The 22,568-nt window shown below is 29.9% G+C and overlaps 1 protein-coding gene across 1 annotated transcript; it reads right to left on the bottom strand.

Moving 5' to 3' along the window:
- Positions 1-14,138: 14,138 nt before the first annotated feature.
- Positions 14,139-17,775, bottom strand: LOC107450615 (uncharacterized). Its single transcript, XM_016066449.4, has 3 exons — positions 17,222-17,775; positions 16,089-16,190; positions 14,139-14,517 (listed from the first exon to the last, which is right to left on the bottom strand). Exons 1-3 carry the CDS (start codon positions 17,374-17,376, stop codon positions 14,361-14,363), a joined length of 414 nt encoding a protein of 137 aa, XP_015921935.1. The 5' UTR covers positions 17,377-17,775; the 3' UTR covers positions 14,139-14,360.
- Between the last annotated feature and the right edge of the window lie 4,793 nt (positions 17,776-22,568).

Below are 22,568 nucleotides of genomic sequence, written 5' to 3'. Positions count from 1 at the left end.
TGACAGTTAAAGACAGGTCAGTGAAGTAATTGGTACCACAGCTGCCTGTGCTTTGAGCCCCTTCCTTCCCCTTCTTAACCACATGGACAAAGATATTGTCTTTATTCTCAGAAAGAGTATGAGAAAATATAGCTTAGGGCATTTCTAGTTAACCACTTTTAAAAGACCCTCGATTTTTCAAGTTGACAGAAATATCCGGGGTTTTGTCTGCTTCTTCACAAGATCGAGTCGCAGCACCAGCGGCTTGATCAAACAGAATTGCCAATTCTCCGCGAATAATCGGAATTCTCTATTTTCACCATATTTTTATTGAAATAATTAATGAATCCAAAATTACAACATTTAACACTTTGAACTCGGCAAACATTCTCAAATTGTGTGAAATGATCGAAGTGTTGATTCGATTCAGTGTAACTCAATTTAATGTTTCAGAATTCTAAGGATTCTTGAAGAAAAAAAATATTAAAAGCAAAAAACAATATTTTATTTTCAAAACAGAAACTTCTATAAAGGTGAATTGAGGCTCACATATATGTTAACTATTTTCCATAGAGAATATCAAATTTTGTTGTCATGATTAATTGTTCTAAATATATGAATTAGTTCCTGAACACTTTATTTTAGGTTAAAAAATTTTGAACTCAAGTAATAATCCAATCATCATGGAATTTTAAAAGTTATGAACTGAATGGTAGTTAACAAATTAAATGTTTTTATTTCCTTTTTTGGAGTTAGGAGTCCTTTGAAGTTAGTAAAATTCTTCATAATAGAAAAATAGCGTTTACTAATTGAAAATATAAATTATTTAATAATTTATGCTATTTAAACAGAATTTAACAATTTAAATAAGATATTTTGAATAATAAGGTATCCTATTTAATAGGTACTCTTATTTGTAATTTTTTCCCTATATTTTGAAAGTAAAAAGAAAAAAAAATAGGTTGCATCACCGGTACGATTATTTCATATAAAATTTATAATTCTTTAAAAAAAATCATGTAAATTCATCACTTCCTTTAAAAAAATTACTTAAACCTCTAATAAAGATTTAGTATAATTCAGATAAATAATATCTGAATTTTATGATACATTATTAGGTAACTAAAAATTAAGGTCACTACAATTTTTTTTAAATTTAAGAATGTGTCGTTGAAATAATAATACAAGAGAAATGGTTTTCGAGATTTTGGCATGAAATCTCGGTCATCTGGCTTTGAATTATCATAAATGCTTACTCTTGGAGGAGAAAAAAAAACTAAATTTAAAAGCACATTTCACAACAAGATTTGCCGAGTCGGGTCTGGGATCCCGAAGCGAAATTCAGATAACATTGAAATATGTTTAAATCTCATCACCGATAAAATGTCCGATAATGAAAGAATTTCGGCAAAGTCGGGATTTTGGCCTGAATTATCGATCATCTTGCTTTGAATTATCATAAATGGTTACTCTTGGAGGAGAAAAAAAAAACTAAATTTAAAAACACATTTCACAACAAGATTTGCCGAGTCGGGTCTGGGATCCCGAAATGAAATTCAGATAACATTGAAATCCGTTTAAATCTCATCACCGATGAAATATCCGATAATGAAAGAATTTCGGCAAAGTCGGGATTTTGGCCTGAATTATCGATCATCTTGCTTTGAATTATCATAAATGGTTACTCTTGGAGGAGAAAAAAAAAACTAAATTTAAAAACACATTTCACAACAAGATTTGCCGAGTCGGGTCTGGGATCCAGAAACGAAATTCAGATAACATTGAAATCCGTTTAAATCTCATCACCGATGAAATATCCGATAATGAAAGAATTTCGGCAAAGTCGGGATTTTGGCCTGAATTAAAGATCATCTTGCTTTGAATTATCATAAATGGTTACTCTTGGAGGGAAAAAAAAAAAACTAAATTTAAAAACACATTTCGCAACAAGATTTGCCGAGTCGGGTCTGGGATCCCGAAACGAAATTCAGATAACATTGAAATCCGTTTAAATCTCATCACCGATGAAATATCCAATAATGAAAGAATTTCGGCAAAGTCGGGATTTTGGCCAGAATTATCGATCATCTTGCTTTGAATTATCATAAATGGTTACTCTTGGAGGAGAAAAAAAAACTAAATTTAAAAACGCATTTCACAACAAGATTTGCCGAGTCGGGTCTGGGATCCCGAAACGAAATTCAGATAACATTGAAATCCGTTTAAATCTCATCACCGATGAAATATCCGACAATGAAAGAATTTCGGCAAAGTCGGGATTTTGGCCAGAATTATCGATCATCTTGCTTTGAATTATCATAAATGGTTACTCTTGGAGGAGAAAAAAAAACTAAATTTAAAAACACATTTCACAACAAGATTTGCCGAGTCGGGTCTGGGATCCCGAAACGAAATTCAGATAACATTGAAATTCGTTTAAATCTCATCACCGATGAAATATCCGACAATGAAAGAATTTCGGCAAAGTCGGGATTTTGGCTTGTAAAAAAAAAAAAAAAAAAAAAAAAAAAATGCCGACTCAACCTGAATTTGCCGACTGGATGATATTGCTGGGGGGGGGGGTGAGACACCCCTCTCACCCCCCCCGTTGGGGACGGGCCTGGTCACAAGGACAACATTAAGGATTGCCCAGCTCAGCTCTTGTCCTTAGATTCTTCTGATTTTTTTTTTTTTAACTTCAAGTTCTGCTTGAATGTCAAACTGGTTAAAGTCTCAAAGAATGAAAAGTAGGCAGCCCTTTAGGTCTTTGGATAACCAAAGCCAATTTACACAACAATATATTAATAAATCAATATCAAGATTGAACACACTCTGACGCCAGAATATGAGGCAAATGTGTAAAAAACAAAAAAAGGATTCTTTAAGGAACAGAATTTTGAAAAGTTTAGTATAAAGTTAACTTTTTATTCAATGAAAATAGAAGATAAACATTTAAATTGTGATTAAAAAAAAACTAAAGATGCGTTACAAATAATGTTTAGAGAATTCTTTAGAATAGATTTTATAGATCTTCACTCTTAACTGCTGTTTCCCTTGCGAAAATGATCCCTAAAATTTGTTTTCAAGATAAGTGAATGATAACTTTATAAAAAAAATGACTTTCAAAAGAGCTGATCACGTTAAAGTGGTTAGGTCTCTGTGACTGAGAAATATTCAGTTAACTGTAAGTTAACTTTGATCAGTGCTGGGTGGCGCAGTTGGTTTGTCGTCGGCCTTCTGAGCCCAAGTCTGCGAGTTCGATCCCCGGCCCAGACACCGGAATTTGAGATGCAGAAAATCCTCAGCGGCCATGTCGTATGATTATGCTGCTTGTAAAAGATCTCTGGAGTACCTTATTGGCTCTTGGCATTTCTGGCAAAATTAAATTCTTAGTGCACTTTAGCATCCAAATAGAGTCTCGGTGCTGCCATCTAGTGTGGCAGAAACTAGACGTCCAAATTAACATGACCAACGGTATCTCACCCATTGTGGTCCTGAAGGAGGGGATACCACCTCTGGAGAACGCAATAGGTCATCTTATCGGCAAGACCGATTGTGCAGCTCATTGGAAGTAAAAAAAAACTTTGTTCAATTGTAACTGTAAGTTAACTGTAAGTTCAGTTAACTTTCACTGTAAGAAGAGGCTTATTTTATAAGCGACACACTCCTTCAAAAGATATTTATCGATAACAGTCGTCTGATTGAATGAGATACATCATGTGTCTCTCGACCACTCTTACAAATTATAAAATGTTATGCTGGTTGTAACAGGGTCACAATTCTCAACTTTTTTTTTAAAGAAATTTAACTTCATGAAGAAAACAATTTAAAGCTCGCAAAGTAACACAAGAAAAGTAAACAAAAAGCTATCAGAACCTGACGAATCATTAACGAGAGTGATCAAGGTAAAATTATCAAGGCCTCTAAATTTGTCGGAGGAAACGGGAAAGAGTAAATAGGTCGTTTTTGTCACTTCCTCTTTTGAAGTAACAACCATACAGGTAGTTTTTTTTTAATCATTTCTTACACTGCATATTAAAAGTTGGGATTATGGTAAACAAATAAAAAAAAAAACAAATAAAATTTTATTAAAATTAATTTTAATTTTAATGAAATTTGAAGTGTCAAAAGTCATGAAAACTATTGCTATCTATTAAATTAAGTCAGATGAAAGCTGAACAAATTGTTGAGTCCATGAGTGAAAGTGAGTCTTCTTCTAAAATTTCCTTGAAGCAATTCAAGCAATGTAATTTTATCCTTCATTCAAGATCAGAATTTAGTTTACGGAAAAAAATACTTAGAAATTTTTTAAAAACAACATAAAACTATAGATTTGTCAAAATATTGTTAAAAATCAAATTAAATTGGATGAAAGTTGAACAATTTTCGAGCTTATGGTTACTGTTTTAATAAAACACCTTCATGATTGAGAAAAATAGATCCTTCCATGATTTTATCAATGTAATATGCGTAATGCAGTACTCTCCCTTATTTGAAAATCATATTTTACTGTGTGAAATAAAAAATAATTTAAATCATATAAAAAAAATTTAAAAACAATAAATATAAATAAACGTAAATAATAATTTAAATCATATAAAAAATAAAAAATAATTTCATAAAATATCATAAAAAATAAAAAATAATTTAAATCATATAAAAAAAATTAAAAAACAATAAATATAAATAATAATTTAAATCATATAAAAAATAAAAAATAATTTCATAAAATATCATAAAAAATAAAAAATAATTTAAATCATATAAAAAAAATTAAAAAACAATAAACGTAAATAATAATTTAAATCATATAAAAAATAAAAAATAATTTCATAAAATATCATAAAAAATAAAAAATAATTTAAATCATATAAAAAAAATTAAAAAACAATGTAAATAAATGTAAATAATAATTTAAATCATATAAAAAATAAAAAATAATTTCATAAAATATCATAAAAAATAAAAAATAATTTAAATCATATAAAAAAAATTAAAAAACAATATAAATAAACGTAAATAATAATTTAAATCATATAAAAAATAAAAAATAATTTCATAAAATATCATAAAAAATAAAAAATAATTTAAATCATATAAAAAAAATTAAAAAACAATAAATATAAATAATAATTTAAATCATATAAAAAATAAAAAATAATTTCATAAAATATCATAAAAAATAAAAAATAATTTAAATCATATAAAAAAAATTAAAAAACAATGTAAATAAATGTAAATAATAATTTAAATCATATAAAAAATAAAAAATAATTTCATAAAATATCATAAAAAATAAAAAATAATTTAAATCATATAAAAAAAATTAAAAAACAATATAAATAAACGTAAATAATAATTTAAATCATATAAAAAATAAAAAATAATTTCATAAAATATCATAAAAAATAAAAAATAATTTAAATCATATAAAAAAATTAAAAAACAATAAATATAAATAAACGATTTGAAAATTTCACAAAGTTGTTCTTCTAAACTTAAAAAATTATGATTGCCGAAAGGCAATCACAGGTTACCCATTGGCAAAAAGGTTGTTGTCTAATTTTTTTTACCCTCTTTATTTGTGATATTCACCTGAATTAGTATTGAAATCGATCCAGTTTGAACTGTAGGTTAGAATCAATTGTTTACAGTTTGAAAATTTTTTATTTAAGAATAAAGAATTTCATCCTGATTTTCTGAGGTTCTTCCGAACAAACATTTAATTTAAAACTATAAATTGTACATGAGTTTGTAATTACACACTTTCAGTCATCATTAAATAAAAATTTCTGTAACTTGTAATGTTACAAAAATTGTTTTTGTCAGCCTAATTCTGCATTGTTTAAGGAATATAAAACTTTTTAAAACTCACACTAATAAAATGAAATCGACGAGTTTTAAATTTTCTGGATTTTCAATTAATTTCAAATTTTTATTTATTAAAACAAACTATTAAATTCAAGTTAGAGAATATAATAATCTTTAATTTTGATTTATTGATTCCTTTAAATTCATTGGTCTTGATATTCATTGGTCTTGATATATTCATTCCGATTCCTTTAAAGTCATTGGTCTTGATATTGCAAGATCATCATCAAAGCTCTCCAAATTTTTTTAATAATTTTTCATATATTGAAGTTTTTTTTTCTCCTTCTGATCTGAAAATATAATTAAAAAATATCAGGTTTTACTTTTGAATCTGATTGTAAGTTAAGTTTTGAAATTTCATTTGATAAACAAGATAATTCAGCAGATAGTTTTCACAGACATATGAAAGTATTTTATATAGCAGACGATATTTTGTAAATATCGTCTGCGAGTGTGGTTAATTTCAGATAATTTCATTTTCCAGTCTAAATATCTGTGCTTTTCTAAATATCGCCTGCTTATTAATTGCATTTTTCTGTCTTGTTTTTGGCAACTCTTGCAAAGTTATATTTACTTTTTATGGGTTTGTTCTATGTAGTACTTTTCTATGTGATGTTTTATTAGAGCGGACATTAAGAAGAATACAAGCACTGAGAAATTGCAGAAGAATTTACCAAAAAGATCCTCCGTTCAAAAGCAGCATTTTACGGTGGAAAAAGAATGTTCTAGAAACTGGAAGAATCGCAGATAAGAAACGTTCCAGACGTCCCTGCACAAGTGATTTTAACGTTGAGCGTGTCAGCCAGACATTTTTAGACAATCCTAGAAGATCTGTGAGATCAGCGGCAAGAGAATTGAATATGCCAATTTCAACGGTGTACAAAGTTATTAAGAAACAATTAAGACTGCATGCATACAAAGTTCAAATTGTTCAAGGTTTGGAACCGGGCGATAGGCGTAGGAGGATGGCGTTTGCAACAGATATGGTAGGAAGGATAGAAGATTATGTTGATTTTCTAAAGCGCATAATGTTCTCCGATGAAGCATCCTTTCATGTTTCTGACATTGTTAATCGCCATAATGTGCGCATATGGGGATCCGAAAAATCCCATGAATACCATGAGACACAAAGGGATTCCTCAAAGATTAATGTGAGGAGTGGACTAATGCACAACCGAGTCATTTGGGCCTTTCTTTTTTGCAAAGACGGTCTCATCAGTCGTGTACTTAGACATGTTGGAAAACTTCGTATTTCCACAACTAGAAGAGCTTCAGCCACACGTCTTTTTGAAACAAGATGGTGCACCACCTCATTGGGGTATCATCGTTCGTAGTTCTTTGAATGACCATTTTCCAGGAAGAGGGATTGGGTGAAGAGGTCCAATTCCTTGGCCACCCAAATCACCTGATATAACGCCGCGGGACTTTTTTCTTTGGGAATTTATAAAGGACAATGTTTACAGGAGGATCATGTCAAACATTGATGACCTAAAAGCCAGAATTACAACCGCAATAGCCTCTGTGGATGCCGACATGCTTGTTGCTACCTGGTGTGAAATTGACTATCGACTTGATATTCTCCGTGCGACACGTGGAAATTCATTGACAAGGGTCATGAAACTTTTTGAGTCTATCTAACCATTTATGTTATAAATTTTAATCTATCTTTATTATTTTACGAGTTACCCATATAGCACTCATCTTCCGAAACCTTTCCCTAGGACCTCCCAAATGCATCCCTTTCTTCCGAGGGAAGGCGCGGATAAATAGGGGAAAGCCGAGGGAAATTCCATTCTAACATTCCTACGGATAACGATACGTAGGAAGTCCTTCGGAAACATCGCCTACGGATATTCCTCCACCGGTCATCCGTTAGAAATCAATCCAATGGATTTTTCTCCCTGGTTATTCCGTAGGAGCATCATAATTACTTATGTCTGTGCGTGCAACCGGCTGAGCAATTGCGCATGCGCTAGATGTGCTTGACTAGAATTTAATTCTCACCAAACAATTTTTGAAAAGTAACACTGCTGAAGAAATTGCGCGGAGGTATACATAGTTTGTTGCTTTTCAGGTGTAATCAAGTGTAGCTATGTTGACTGTTGTAATTTTGAGCTCTTCATTTATGATTCAGTAAATAAAGTAAGTTAATCGTTTTGAATAATTTTTTTCAGTTTATAATATTGTATCTATGTATTTTAAACGTTTACCACATTTTATAATTCTAATTATCTGTGTTAAAGTAGTTAATGATTTCCACGTTACTGAATTGGGCCTAGTAACATACTTGTTCTCCAATTTTATCTTTGATATAATAAGAAATGTCTGTTAATAAAAAGAGTATTATTTTAAAGATACGATAGTTTATTATTTTGTATGTGTTTTGTTTGTATTTTGTTTATTATTTTGTTTGGCTCAGTGGGGCTTTAGTGAGGGAACTTGTTTATTATTTTGATATCAAGTCTTTCCTTCTATTGCCCCTTCTAAGCCGCATCGTTTGATTTCCACAAACAACTTGGAGTTATTGGAAATCTAATAATGTAGATGTATTAGTAAGTATAATTATATGTATTAGTAGCCTAAGGGAAAGCTATAAGATTCAAATCTACCTCAGCACTTCCTAAAGAGAGTAAACGAGGAAAGTATGCGACCTTGAAACTTCCTCAGTTCTTCCTTAGGAGACTGCCCGGGGAAAGCCATCGGAAAGTATGAGACCTTGAAACTTCCTCATCATTCTTCCTGGGCTCCTCCTATGGAGTGACTTTCGGGAAGCCCGCCGGAGGAACTGAGGAATTGAAAGGTGCGGACATTTTGCATTACTGAGGAGCTCCGGGGGAGGTTGAGCGATTCCTCCGTGGGAGCTACTACGGAAGAATTTTTGCTATATGGGTATTAAACATCAAAATGGGTCGGGGACATTATGAACACCCTGTATATAAATAGTTGGCAAAAAAAAAAGAATGAAAAATGTCAAGTGAAAAAATAATTACTGAAAAAAATAATCTTGGTTAAAGAAGTGCAACTGCAGTTAGAATTATGTTGGAAAGAATAATGGAATTGAGAAATAAAGTTCTTATTAGTTGTTGTACTCGATCAAATTATTATTAAATGTTGCATATAAAACTTTGATTAATATAGAAATAGAATCGAAATAAACTAGAACTGTAATTTATCCAAAACATATTTTTTTTTTAAATGGGACAGTTTCAACACGGATTTCAGGGGCGAATGTCTGTGTCTGTCATTCAAGTTTTTAAATATGTTAATTTATTAACAGGCCCTATTTCTGTTAAATAAGTAAACAGAACTGTATGACGATCTGAAAACAATAGAATTCACAAAGTATGATCCTTTTAATATTTAGGCTTTTTTAGCTCAGTTGTAACAATAAACGTAGAAATTCGAGCTACACAATGGCATGGATGACAAATGCCAGCGACTGCTGAATCACAGCTGTAAAGAGCCTTATTGAGCCTAAATTGTTCTAAGTACTATTTTCAATAAAAAAATAAAAACCAGAGTGTCTTTTTAATTTACAACTATATTCTTGTTTTTTATTTGTAACTATATACTGCTACTACAATGACTTTCTCAGCAAGATATGGTTATTCAGAGAGAGAATCCCTCTTGTTTAAAAAGGTAAAATTATTATTAAAACATCTCCAAACATTTTTTTAAAATTTTTTCGGATATAATTAACTTAACAATTATTTTTTTAAATAACTGTCGTTGAATAGCTGACCCAATTTCTTGGGTTTACTGCTCCCAATGTTCAACTTCGTATCCTTGTAATTTTGAACCCAATCTAGAAGACAAGGAATCTCCAGGATCAAGTATTCGGAGACAATTGCTTTCGTGGAGGACTTTTAGATTAAAGTAACCTGCCTTTGAGGTTACATGGAGAGAAAAGCCATTAAAACCTCACACGGTCAGCCTGATGGCAAAGGGACTCTAGCATATGATCCGTCTACCACTGAGGATATTTCACGTCAGCACTGCGTTCGGTGCAAGCCGGATGTGGAACTCGTATCGACCAGCAATTCTTGGGATTCGAACCCGGTTCACCTCATTGGAAGGCGACCGCTCTATCTCCTGAGCTATCACGGCTCAATTTGTAATTGTGAAGAAATAAATATTTAGGAAATAACTGAGGGTTATAGAAGCTGCTAGAAGTTCTTTCTAGACTATTTCTCTATATAAGTCAGCCTATTTCACATATTTATGTCATGACCACAGTGGGAGAAATGACCAAAAAAAAATGCCAAAATAATTACATTGGATGCATTGCTAATTGATATGCATAAGTAAAAAAAAATATTCACAATTTAGTTGCACCAAAACTTATTTGATATTTAAACAAATTAAGACTTATCACTCATCTTCAGATGTAAATCGAGACAGAAAATTATACTTTATAATAAAAAAATAAATCAATAATGATAGAATAAAAACTAATAATATCTTTGACATAATAAATAAAATCTAAAATTGATGATCCATACTCGTGTACTTACATAATAAATGTTGTGTACCTAAGGACACAGAAATTTGAATTTTTTGTATGGGAACTTAAATTTCAACCATCGTAAACTTTAATAATTCAAAAACGTAACTAAAATTTAAAAAAAAATCCTTTCAAGATCCTTTTTAATTTAAACCATTTGTAGAAGCAAAAATGCATAGTTTTACTGCAAGTGGTTTATTTTATATCCATCGAAAAATCCGAGAACCTAGAAGGGATGAAAAATAAAACTAATAATGAGCTATCTAAATTATACCAAAACTTCGAAATTTAAACAAAGAGAAACGGGTTCAGACATTAAGTAAAGTTTTTCAAGAAAATAATAACCCTGATAGAAGCTTCCAACGCAAAAAAACACGTCCCAAAACAATAACGATAATTGCAAATTAAAAAATGAATAAATAATTATAAATAACTAAAACAATATTAGAATTTTCTTTTTATATTAAATAACTGTGAAACGAATTCCGTATTAATATAATTTTCATATCAAAATGTCCTTTCTTCCCTTCAAATTGCGAAAATTTTCTTATTAATTTAATTTCTTTTACATTAGTTCGTGAATAAACGTTATCGTTATTCGATACGTCGATATCGACGTTGCGTTATTCGAACGTTACTTGTTACGTCAAACTTCCGAGAAGCCTATAGAAGTATTTCTCCTCTGCATTACCAATCACAAGGAGAAAGTAACATTACCTGCTATTCCTTTTGCGCGTTTCATTATTTGGTAGGGGGAAAAAAAGATATAATGCTTACGAAATATTGCTATACTTCTGATACACAAATATGTCACAGAAAATTACATTTAAATGCCTAAACTAAATTACTTACAGTACCTGGCAAAATTATAAGACGCAATATAAGATTCTATGTCAAATCTTAATTATTAGTTGATACTTTACAGCTTTATTGTTTTTATGCGACTGAAACCGGTTTGCACTTCTTTACGTTAGTGTATCAATTAGCCAAATTAGACGATATATAATATAAATTTGACGATACATCAAATCATTAGACGATTAGATCAAATTATTAGACGCATTATAGTATTTTAATAATCACATGACTTGCACGAGTTTATACGTAATACTTTTATATTTAAACATACATGTAATGGGTTTTCATTCAGGAGATTTTTTATGCACTTCCCATTTGTATTTATTTTTAACGTATTGCATTACAATGTTAACCCATTGATACAGGAGCGTGAACAAATGCAAACCGGTTTCATTCGAATGAAAATAATACAGCTGTATAGAGTATCACCTGATAATTATAATTTTACATAGAATCTTATAGTGCGTCTAATAATATGGCCCAGGGACTGTATTTAAGGTGCAGTAGGTTTTACAATTTAAATTTCTGGGCAGTATTATGGTTTAAAGAGGCCTTTTTCAGTTTCAGGATTAATTTTTGATTTGCCTTTTATTAATATTTTTTTGTTCTTTACAAACTTTTGATGCAGTCTTATTTGGCGGCACAATCTCCCTAAAAAATAAAAGGAAGAAAAAGTGAAAGTTAAGGGGTTGCTTTATTGAATATGAAAAATAGTGTTTGGTTATTTTCAGAGCTTGTTTAGATATTACCTCGATTAAAACTTTATAGCAATAAAAAATCATCTATTTGTTATTTTGAATCAGTCATTTAAAATGCACGTTTGTTAAATTTTTAAATTTTTTTCGAATATTCTTATTACGTAAATTATACAAATATAAAGATAGATGTCAAAATTTAAAACAAACAAATTTAACCCCCTTTCAAAAACTCGTGATTGCAGAAGTTTAATTTCATCAGAAAAAGTTCTCTTTCGAGAATCTAAATTACGCTTTGCATCCCCAATTATAAGGTGACAGCCTTGTATTTTACATGTATTGATAGATACTGTTGAATAATGAAAATATTTATCATGAGTTTATTTGTGAAAATTAAGTAAGAGGTGTAAATACGTGTTTAGAATTTTCCGTCTCCGTTGATTGTTTCAGAATTTATAACTTTAATTAACAAATCCGTATTGCCAATTTAAATTTAGCTGACAAGGATTGAAATAGATGAAACTAGTAGAGCATAACGGTGCCCCCCCCCATGCCACCCTAGTAGTTACGTCTCAACATGAACGAAAAGGCAAACATAACCATATTTTTTCACCCAATCTTTATGCATTTTTACTTCGTCTACTTTGAAAGCCAAAGGAAGCATAAAGTTGTCGATTATGGACTCTAAGACTAATTACATTGCTATTATTTTTGGTTTTGAGGATGTTTATGTAATTAGTCTTAGAGTCCATAATCGACAACTTTATCCTTCCTTTGGCTTTTAAAGTAGACGAAGTAAAAATGCATAAAGATTGGGCGAAAAAATATAGTGTTTGATAATATGGCTTGCATACAAAGAAGTGTTTAAATATAGCTTGAATTCGCATACTAAATATAGGTTTAACAATTTTATCACCCCCTTCTTATAAGGGAATAAAAAGTTAAATTATTTATTGTCTTAAAAAAAAGAAAGAAAAAAATGCGAAAGAAAGAGAATAAGACCGAGGAGATAAGAAGTGAGACAATAAGACTCGTATTTTATAGCAAATTTTTGAGAAATTTTTTTTCTCTTTTACATGTAGGATATATGTATCAATATCAAAATTAGGAAAAATATTTGAATGCTTCTACTTTTTGAATCACAGACGAAAAAAAATTAAAGCAAGGAAAATGCAATTATAGGCAACCTGCCCCCCCGCCCCCATATGTCCAAACATCAAAAGGGCAGAGGGGACAGGTCACCAAGTGTAAACATATTTCCCTAATTCGTCAACAGTTTTGTGGTTTGACTTAAATTATAAGTACATTGATCTGTTGGTGGATTTTGGTATTATAACTATAGTTGAAAATAAAGGCAGAATTTAGATATTTCTGTAAAGAAAGAGAACACAAAAAAGTTTAACATTGCAATTTGCTCTCCTTGTGCCCAAACTAAGTATTCTATAATTTTGCATTTACGTATATTAAAATAATAATTGTGAAAATTTTGAAAATTAAAATTTTACACAAATGCAAAGTACAGGTCGTTAGCAGAGCAAACACGAAATCTTCAGAAATTTTGATTAGTGTCCCTATTCAGAAATTGTCATATGTGAGTATTTTTAGAAAGTGGAATATTGAAAGTGATAATTTAAAATATCTTATTAAAATCATTAATTTTTCTAAAAATGGTTTTAATTCTGTAATAAAAAGTAGAAGAAAAGTTCGCGATTGATTAGAACTTTTATTTGCACTCGCTTTTGTAGTCCGCCATTGTTTTCGAACTCACAGTTATGGGATTAGCAGTTATCATATCACACTGTTTAAGGGGAATTACATATGCAGTGGGTTTACATTGGATGCAGCCTATTATGTTCCATTTTGTAGCCTTTAGTCCGTCTGTAAGTATGCAGCTTGATTTTGTAGTTTAGTATGTTATTGCATCAATATGTGATCAAGTTTCGAAGTAATAGGCTTCAAGGACAGTTTCTCTTCCCAAAATTGATTTAAGAGTTGTAGTACAAGATATTTCTGCTATTCTACATTAATATCATAATTATTTTTGTTTGGATCCAAATTTAGGTCCATTGGCTTTTAAATTCAAATTAGTTATTGGTTGAAATAAATGTCGCCATGATATGAGAAGAAAGATGTACTATCATTTTTTACTAATAAGGGATTGTAAATTAGATGTATGTCTTACTCTATTTGTAAATAAAATACACTTTGAACTTGCAAATATTATAATTTATTTGATAATCAATATACCGATGTTAAAGAATTACAGCAGTTTAAATATTTGCATATTAAATTTTCTTGATTAAAAGTTTTCAGACTTTGGAAAGGAGCAGTCATATAATTTTTTAGGTGTTACAGCAAAGTCTTCATTTATTTGCAGAAAAGGCGTGATTTACTAAGGCAAGTCGTGATTTACTTTAAAACAAATCTTTATTTACTTTCAGACCAGTCGTCATTTATTTTCGCTTGAACAACCTCCTGAACAATCGAGAGAAGAAATGAAAGCATCCTTTCTCATTTTGTTCCGATTGTTCATTGGTGGTCAGCTCAATATCACTTCTTTGCCAAAAATCAATTTCGTCTCTTAAAAAGGGACCATCATGACTTTTCAATCTAAAATTTAAAAGTAACACTCACATTATTAGAAAGTTCGATAACAGTTTTTCGTTTTGTTACAACAGCTTCATTTTGAATTATAAGATTTTTGTATAGAGTAAAAGGTATTTAGGTTGAGATAAATTTAATAAAGCACAAATTTCGGAAAACTTGATTTTTACTCTACAGTGTTGTTGTTGTTGTTGATTTACGTCGCACTAGAGCTGCACAATGGGCTATTGGCGACGGTCTGGGAAACATCCCAGAGGATGATCCGAAGACATGCCATCACAATTTTGATCCTCTGCGGAGGGGATGGCACCCCCGCTTCGGTAGCCCAACGACCTGCGCGCGAAGTCGAGAACTTTTACGGTAGCACAGTTTAACGAGGACTAATACCGCACAGCATCGGTCCCTACGCAGACTTATCCAAGTGGTCACCCACCCGCACACTGACCGTAGCCAGTGATGCTTGACTTCGGTGATCTGCTGGGAACCGTGTCTTATCGATCAGTCCACTGCGGGACTTACTCTACAGCGATCAAAATCGTTATATGATTTACGACAATGAGAAACAATTTCGTGATGGATTTATTAGGGAGATTTTATCTTTCAGATTTATTGACAATAGTTTTTGTGTAAAATTTTCCTGATTTAAAACTTTTACATAAATCAATTTAGCCTAATTGCTTAAAAGTAGTTAAAAATATTCGAATTGATTTTTCGGTCAATTTTTTTAAATCAATTTAGCCGAAGTAAAATACATTAATACAATAATGTGAAAAGTACTAAAAAAAAAAAAAAAAAAAAAAAAAAAAAAAAAAAAAAAAAAAAAAAAAGAGAGAGAGAGAGAGAAGAAACCTTTTTAAAAAAAATACGTCATCAAGCAAAAATTTCCCCCAAAATTAAGAAAAACGCAAAATAGAACAGAGATAGGAGCATAAAGCGATAAATGAGAACGCTCAACGGTCATCTCCTTATAAACATCTTGCAAAAATGATTTATACACATTTTCCTAACAAATTTGCCAGATTACAAAATATGAAATTAAAGCGTAAATAAATGGTAATCTGATATATTTTTAAGTTCTTACTGAAGTATTAAACCACATTTAATTTCTCGCTTACATTGGAATGGATCGAATACTAAACTTCCGTATGGTATTAATATATTATACTGGATAGTTCAAAATTGGGAAGAAATAAAAGGTCGAAATTCCAATAAAACATTTAAATTCGATGATTTTTTAGAGAAATTATTAATATTTGTTAAAAAATATTTCTTGAATATTGGAGAAGATTAATTTTTAGTTAAAAAAAATTCCTTAACCACAGATTTACCCGAAATAGATTTGTTCATGTTAGTTTTTTTTTTAAATTTATTTTTCATTCTCCATTGTCTCCTTATATATATATATATATATATATATATATATATATATATATATATATATATATATATATATATATATATATATATATATATATATATATATATATATATATTAATGAACATAAATGAAAATCATTACTTTACATATGTTCTAAGACAAAGTCGATGTTTAAAATGTTTCGAAAAAGCTTAAATACCTATCGTCCTCAATGCCAAATTCGATTGAGTCCTTATCGTGTTCTACATCCATCTTATAGAGTTTCGCTATCTTTACATCGCTGAATAGGAACAATTCCTCACTAAAAGTTAAAAAAAAGAAAAGAGAAAAAATGTATAACTTAAAATTCAATAAAGTTATTTTGCTCCATAAATTTTTCGTTAAAGATGAGATATATTTGTAAAGAGAGAGAATTTATTAACTTATCAACAATCATAGATGTTTTAAAAATGCTACGATGTGTAATTATTTATTTCATAATTTGCGTTAATTATTTATTAAAAAAGAAAATGGCCATTATTGATATTCGTAGGGGTGATTATTACAGTAGCATTTATAAGTAAATTTCAAAATCGTAGTTTACTATTTAAAAAAAATTTTCAGTGAAAAAATTTATGTTTACTATTTAGTTATTTACCTCATTCATCTTTTATTCAAAACTTATAAAACGGAGATTTCGTTTTTTATTCAATTTATATTGTTTTTTTTTTTCGAAAATCCGTTAAAAGACTTTGGAAAAATAACTCATGGTTAGAAAGAAAATATCATAAAAAATATAAAATAATGAAATAAAATCTGAAAGAAATATGCTCAGTTGTAATTTATTTTATTATTTTAGTTTTTCAAAATAAATGTTTTTTCTTGTATAAAATTGTTTAGATCGCTTACACTTTATACTACTGAATAAAAATGTACTTATTTACGAATTATTAAATCCTTTTTAGAAAATTAGTTTATTCGAGTAACATTGTCCTTCCTTCAGCGTTTGCATGTTCAATTATTTTATTTTATTAAGTAAACTCTTGTAAAGTTAATGCCCTTTGAAAAAAAAATTTTTTTTGTCAATGCAAAGACTTTAATCTTTTAAATAATTGCTCGCATTAATTCTGTTCATGCTCAGTAAATTCATTTTACATCATTTGTACCATTGATTCATAGGGATTAATAAAACTTAAAGACCGATGTGTAGTCGCTTACAATTTTATGGTAATATTTTATTTTAAAATAGTTATGAAAATGTCACCTGAAAAAGGATGAAAACTAACTCCAACACTGAAGATCATTTTAACTAAAATATTAAACTGCCATTAAGAAGCATTCTAATTAACATACCTAATCAGCTCCTCAACTCCATCTCCCTCATCATCATTAAACTCATCCTTAACCTCATAACCAATATCATCACCCTCATCATCATGATCCCCAACATCATCATCATTAACTTCATCATCATCAGATGATGGCAATTCAGCTCTTAACTCCACCATATACTCTTCATCACTAAAGTTACAAAAGGAATATATTCTTTCAAATCTGTCTGAAGGTAGTAGACTTTTATTTAAAAAATGCGTGATTTTTTTGTTCTTTGAAGGTGACTTCCGACCAGCGATTAATTCTCACTTGGGCCGGATCACGCTATTGGTCGAAAATGACATCACTGTTTGGGGGAAGGGAGATGGTGGCTGTTGGCTGGTGTTTGTATGAGTTTGGCGACAAATTTCGTATGCACACGTGCTCGCTCGGAATTTATTTATTCCTTGTAAATGTTTACGTAATATTATGTCGTCGTTAGGGTGGGGGAGATAGGTAAATGTCTACTTCAGCATTTCAGACAATATTTATGTTTTAATTGATTTAAATTCATCAAAGCTAAAAGTAATGAATGTTTTTTTTTCCGTAATACGTTTTTGTTTGTTTGTTTGTTTTTCCTTAAGAATTATCTTTTGCAGTTATGAAGTAACAAAAATTGAAATAAACATAAGCTCAAATTTACTCATACATCGTAATTTAGTTGTGTTATGAATAATTTTAAAAACTTCATAATCAAGCAACACGTAAATTTAGTTTAAAGTAATGACCAAAATTCTGGGCTAGCCCTCCCCCCCCCCCGTTATTCTAGAACAGCCCCAGTTGCCAATGACGTAAAAGCAGTATAGTTTAATTTCACTTACTTAGATTCTAATAAAAAATTACCACAAAACTGTGCAAAATGTGAATATTGTCTTTATTACTCAACATTAATACCACGTGTAAATAGAACTCATTTGAAAACTAAATATAAAATCTGTCGCCAAGTCAAGATCGGTCGCTAAAATACTATGCAATACACAGCAAGTCCCTTCCCCAAACAGTGATGTCATTTTCGACCAATAGCGTGATCCGGCCCAAGTGAGAATTAATCGCTCGTGACTTCCGGAGTTTCTTTAGGTTTAGAGTGTAGAAAATAAAACCGTGTATCTTAAGAAATTTTGATTTTAATATGTTTTCGATTGTTAGTTTATTATTGGGTGAGCATTATTGAAAAAGACTGTTCATTATTTTTATGTTTATATCATATCTTAGTCGATTTTTACCGGCAGTAGTGTTTTGTGACCAAAATAAACAGTAAGACCACTGTTTCAACCTTTTGCGATCGTATGTCTACTCTCAGCCACCAACGCTTTTTTACCATTTCACTCATATGTCTGAGCTCTGCCACCACAGCAAAGATGTCAGCCAATCGTAAAGGCAAACTACATATATTGTGGCACTTTGAAGATGTAAAGATTGTTCTGTATGTTCAAACAGAAAAATTATAGGCCGAAAACGCCAAACTAATCATTTTTGTGACGCCTGTTCTCGAAAACCTGGGTTTCATATTGAAGATTGCTTTGAAAGATACAACACGAGAACTATAAAATAAAATTTAATTAAAATTAAAACATATTATTGTGTTACATATAGCTAAAGATTAAAAAATAATAATAAATTTTACTTTTCCTTCATAAATTTGAGTATTATGTATTACTGTTAGTTCAACAAAAATTAATTCCGACCAGCATGACTCCCACGTATAAACTTAATACGGCCGCAAAGGGTTAAATGTTTCGTTGTTTCTAATTGCGTTTTTGCTTTCTGTGTAAATTTTTCAAGTACTCAAAAAGGTGCCTTTTTATTGAAAAGAAAGAAAGAAAATTATGATAAAAGGCATAAAACTTTAGGGATATAACTACTTACAAATCATTCTCATCAAAATCAATATCATCGAATTCATCTTCGAATTCGCTACCATCCTCATATGCTGAAATATTAATTAAAATTAAATTTGAAAATTTGAATAAAGACTAGTTTTAAAATAATCTCTAAAGTGTTCATTTTGTTCAATAATAAAAGAAATTTCTACAAATTACCACACTTATAATCTTTTGCAACTCATAATGAAATTCACAAAAAAAAAGGTAGAAAATCTTCTTTAAAAAAAAGTATGTATTTTTGGAAACCTCCGGTTTATTTTAAAAAAAATAGCGGTATGGTTGTTCTTCGTACACTGTAAAAATGTAAATAATCAATAAACGGTATTAATCAACACTGCTTAACCATGCGCAGAAGTGAATACCATATACCGACACATTTATTGAAGATTAAATAATTTTATTTTTTCTTTAATTTTTATTTTATTAATTTTAATATATATTTACTCTTGGAGCTTCCCGGTGACTTAGCGTTATTATAAAAAGCAGAACCAGCTTTTAAAAATTCAATATAAATATTAACTATATTCAGTGTCATTTGACATTGTGCAGTTGCCGAAAGACTCACTCATCATTGTCAAAATTTACCACATTAAAGCAATTTTATCCTTTATCCCTTTAGAAAAGTCTTAAGAAGCTTATTATACTAAGCACTAATATAAGTAGATTTAGATCCCATTACCACACTGTAAGTAGCTCATATTACTAAAATTAATGAAGCAGCATTGGCAACAGTATTGGTGATTTTTGGGAATCCAAGAGTAAGTACGTTTTCTCTATGTTCGAGTTCTTGGCCAAAGGATACGCCTTTGTTCGCCAAGTTCGGGTTACTAAGCTGGAGAGTGATGTTTAATACGAAGGATGCCATTACGTTTGGACTATTAAAGGATTACATTTCTTGTTTATGATAACCCATGCAGAGGTTTTCTATCTTCTAGGAGGTATTGGAAGAACGCAACAAACTCTCACCAACACTTACTGGCGATATCAAAATGCGCCAATGTCAGTATTCTTAGATGCAAAAATAATTTAATGCATCTGGTAATAATTTGAAGCATCTCATTCAGCAGTACAATATCGAAATAAAACTTTTGCATTTTCTTTTCGATTGCTTACAAAAATATATCTTTCGCTTGACGGTTTCCAAATGTATGCCAAGTTTGGCGAAAATGTTTTACAAATGGTTTAAAAGCATCTCAGCTTGATGTAAGCTTAATTATTTATTGTACTTCACATTTAACTACTTGTATTAAGGTGTGTGCAAATACTCCATTCGGCATTACCTTGAAATAACAGACAATATTTCATAGTTTTTTAACTCATACGGATAGGTATTTTGTGAATTAATAACACTCAAATGGGTAAATAACATTCTAGAGTAATATTTTATTTGACTTTTTTAAATGTGTGAATCAGATATAAAAGAGCATAAAATCTATATCATGTTTATATTTCTCAATAAAAATGTACAATTGGGTGACACTTTTCGTGTTTTTTTTTTTCTGAAGTTGGTTTTTCTTTTCTTATGTTCGTATACGGAAAACAGGGAAAACTGTTTTAAATTGAGATTTTTTTAGTTTTCGAGAAATAGAGCAAAATAGAAGTTAGGAATTGTGAATAGAAATGACTGGAAAATGGCAGATTTAACATTCAGTATAAGCTTCAGATTGGAGTGCCCAATCCACAAGCGGTACCCAATTTTATACTCTGAGTTATTTTTCCCTCCGAATTTCTATTTGAACATTTCTTTATTTTTTATTTAATACAGTGGTGCACCAAAAGTTAAATTGGATCACCCATTTTAAAAAGAGAAGTTTTATTTAATTATCCATAAAGTTGTTTTTTCAATTTAAGACAAAAGTATGATTTATAAAATATGCTCAAACATTTTTTGTCAATTTTTTTTAATGCTTACGAAATTTTCTCAATCTTCATTAAATGTAGGTTTCAGGGAAAAATTTTGATCACTGTAAGGAAGTTTCATATCTTTTTAAAAATATTCTAGGTCCATATGAATAAATAATTAAAATTTTAAAAAAAATATTGAGAAGTATGTTTTTATACTTACGATTAGGTCGGGGATACTTTTCCCTTTCCTTTCTCCAATGATTCAAAAGAGCAAAACGATATAAATCGCTTTTATCCATAATTCTCACTTTTTAATTTCACAATAAACAACCAGCATTTGAGAAATCTCAAACAAGAATGAGTAAAAACACTTTTTTAACAGATGCATCTTTTGCAACAATGTGAACCATTGTTTAATTAATATAACGCATAAAATATTTTATATAACTCTATTAGTTTATTGTTGAAAAAGCTTCAATATTAAGTATTGTTGAAAATGTTTCTAAAAGTTGGTTACTCTAAACTAAATGCTGGAAAAAATAATATTAATGATCTATTTCAGAATTAAGTTTTAAAAAATTGATTTCTTCCATACACTTTTATTTATTTTAATGATACAAGTAACGTAGGAAAAATTATTTAAACTTTTCAAAACAGAAAGGAAATTATTATTTTCTTTATAAGAAATTCACTTTTTAAGAAATTGATTCTTTAAATGAAAGCCTTCTCAAGGAGTTTATCTATACTTAGGGCAAATATGTGGGTTCTACTTCTTCACTACACTATACTGATCTTACATAATTTTATATATTAATTTATTTCATTTATAAATTAATTTTATTTATAAATTAATTTTATCTATCGTTATTTTTATTCGGTGTTGCGAAATGAACTGACTCACTTATTCATGTACTTATTTAGTGGTTTTGAGAAAAAAATTAAAATATCAACTTTAGTAAAAATTTGAAAACCGATAGTAGACTGGTTAAAGCACTAAGCTGTCATTATCAAAGTCTGGGTTCAATCTCCGGCAGCAATTAAAAGTCTACACAGCTTCAAAACGATGGGTACAAGTTTGGTTGTGAAGTAAAGGTGGTCGATACGCAGTGCTGAACGCATTGCCGCTATTTTGGTGTTTGTCTAAAAATTGTGAAGCTTCAACCTTTTTGACATTCTATAACACGCAATGGGATGTTGCTGGAATGTTTAATGTTTTTGGTAAAAATTTAAAACCAATGGTCTCTATAGCAACGAAATACATTAAATGAAAACTAGTTAAAGTAGTACACCAAATATTTTTAAAATAACATAAGTGCAAAATAAAATGTACAATTGAAGCTTAAGATAAAAGCTAAATAACACATATATTCTCTCATTGCGTGTGTTGAATGTTTTTACTCTTCGCAAATCAATAGCCGCCATAGCATTAGATATCAACACAGTCTAATAATAATTTATTTTCTCAAAATTTGCCATAAAAAGATTCTTCTCAGTTACAGCGTCCATTTCTCAAAAGTAATCAAACTGAATGTGAATTTACTAGTAAGCAGGTATTGTTGTTTTAGAATGCAGCGATGGAAAAAGTAGATAAGAAACGATTC

Source organism: Parasteatoda tepidariorum, chromosome 8 (genome assembly GCF_982258835.1).
Source record: "Parasteatoda tepidariorum strain Cologne lab strain chromosome 8, Ptep-v5.0, whole genome shotgun sequence".
Lineage (NCBI taxonomy): Eukaryota > Metazoa > Arthropoda > Arachnida > Araneae > Theridiidae > Parasteatoda > Parasteatoda tepidariorum.
The sequence above is the reverse complement of the archived record's forward strand: the minus strand, read 5'-3'. Positions and strand labels throughout refer to the sequence as shown.

Excerpts from the sequence above, each read along its gene's own strand:
- LOC107450615 (XM_016066449.4), bottom strand. The coding sequence starts at position 17,376 with ATGGTGGAGTTAAGAGCTGAATTGCCATCATCTGATGATGATGAAGTT. Across the intron at positions 16,191-17,221 it reads GGAGTTGAGGAGCTGATTAG|TGAGGAATTGTTCCTATTCA; the intron begins GTATGTTAATTA and ends TTTAACTTTTAG. Across the intron at positions 14,518-16,088 it reads TTTGGCATTGAGGACGATAG|ATTGAAAAGTCATGATGGTC; the intron begins GTATTTAAGCTT and ends TTTAAATTTTAG.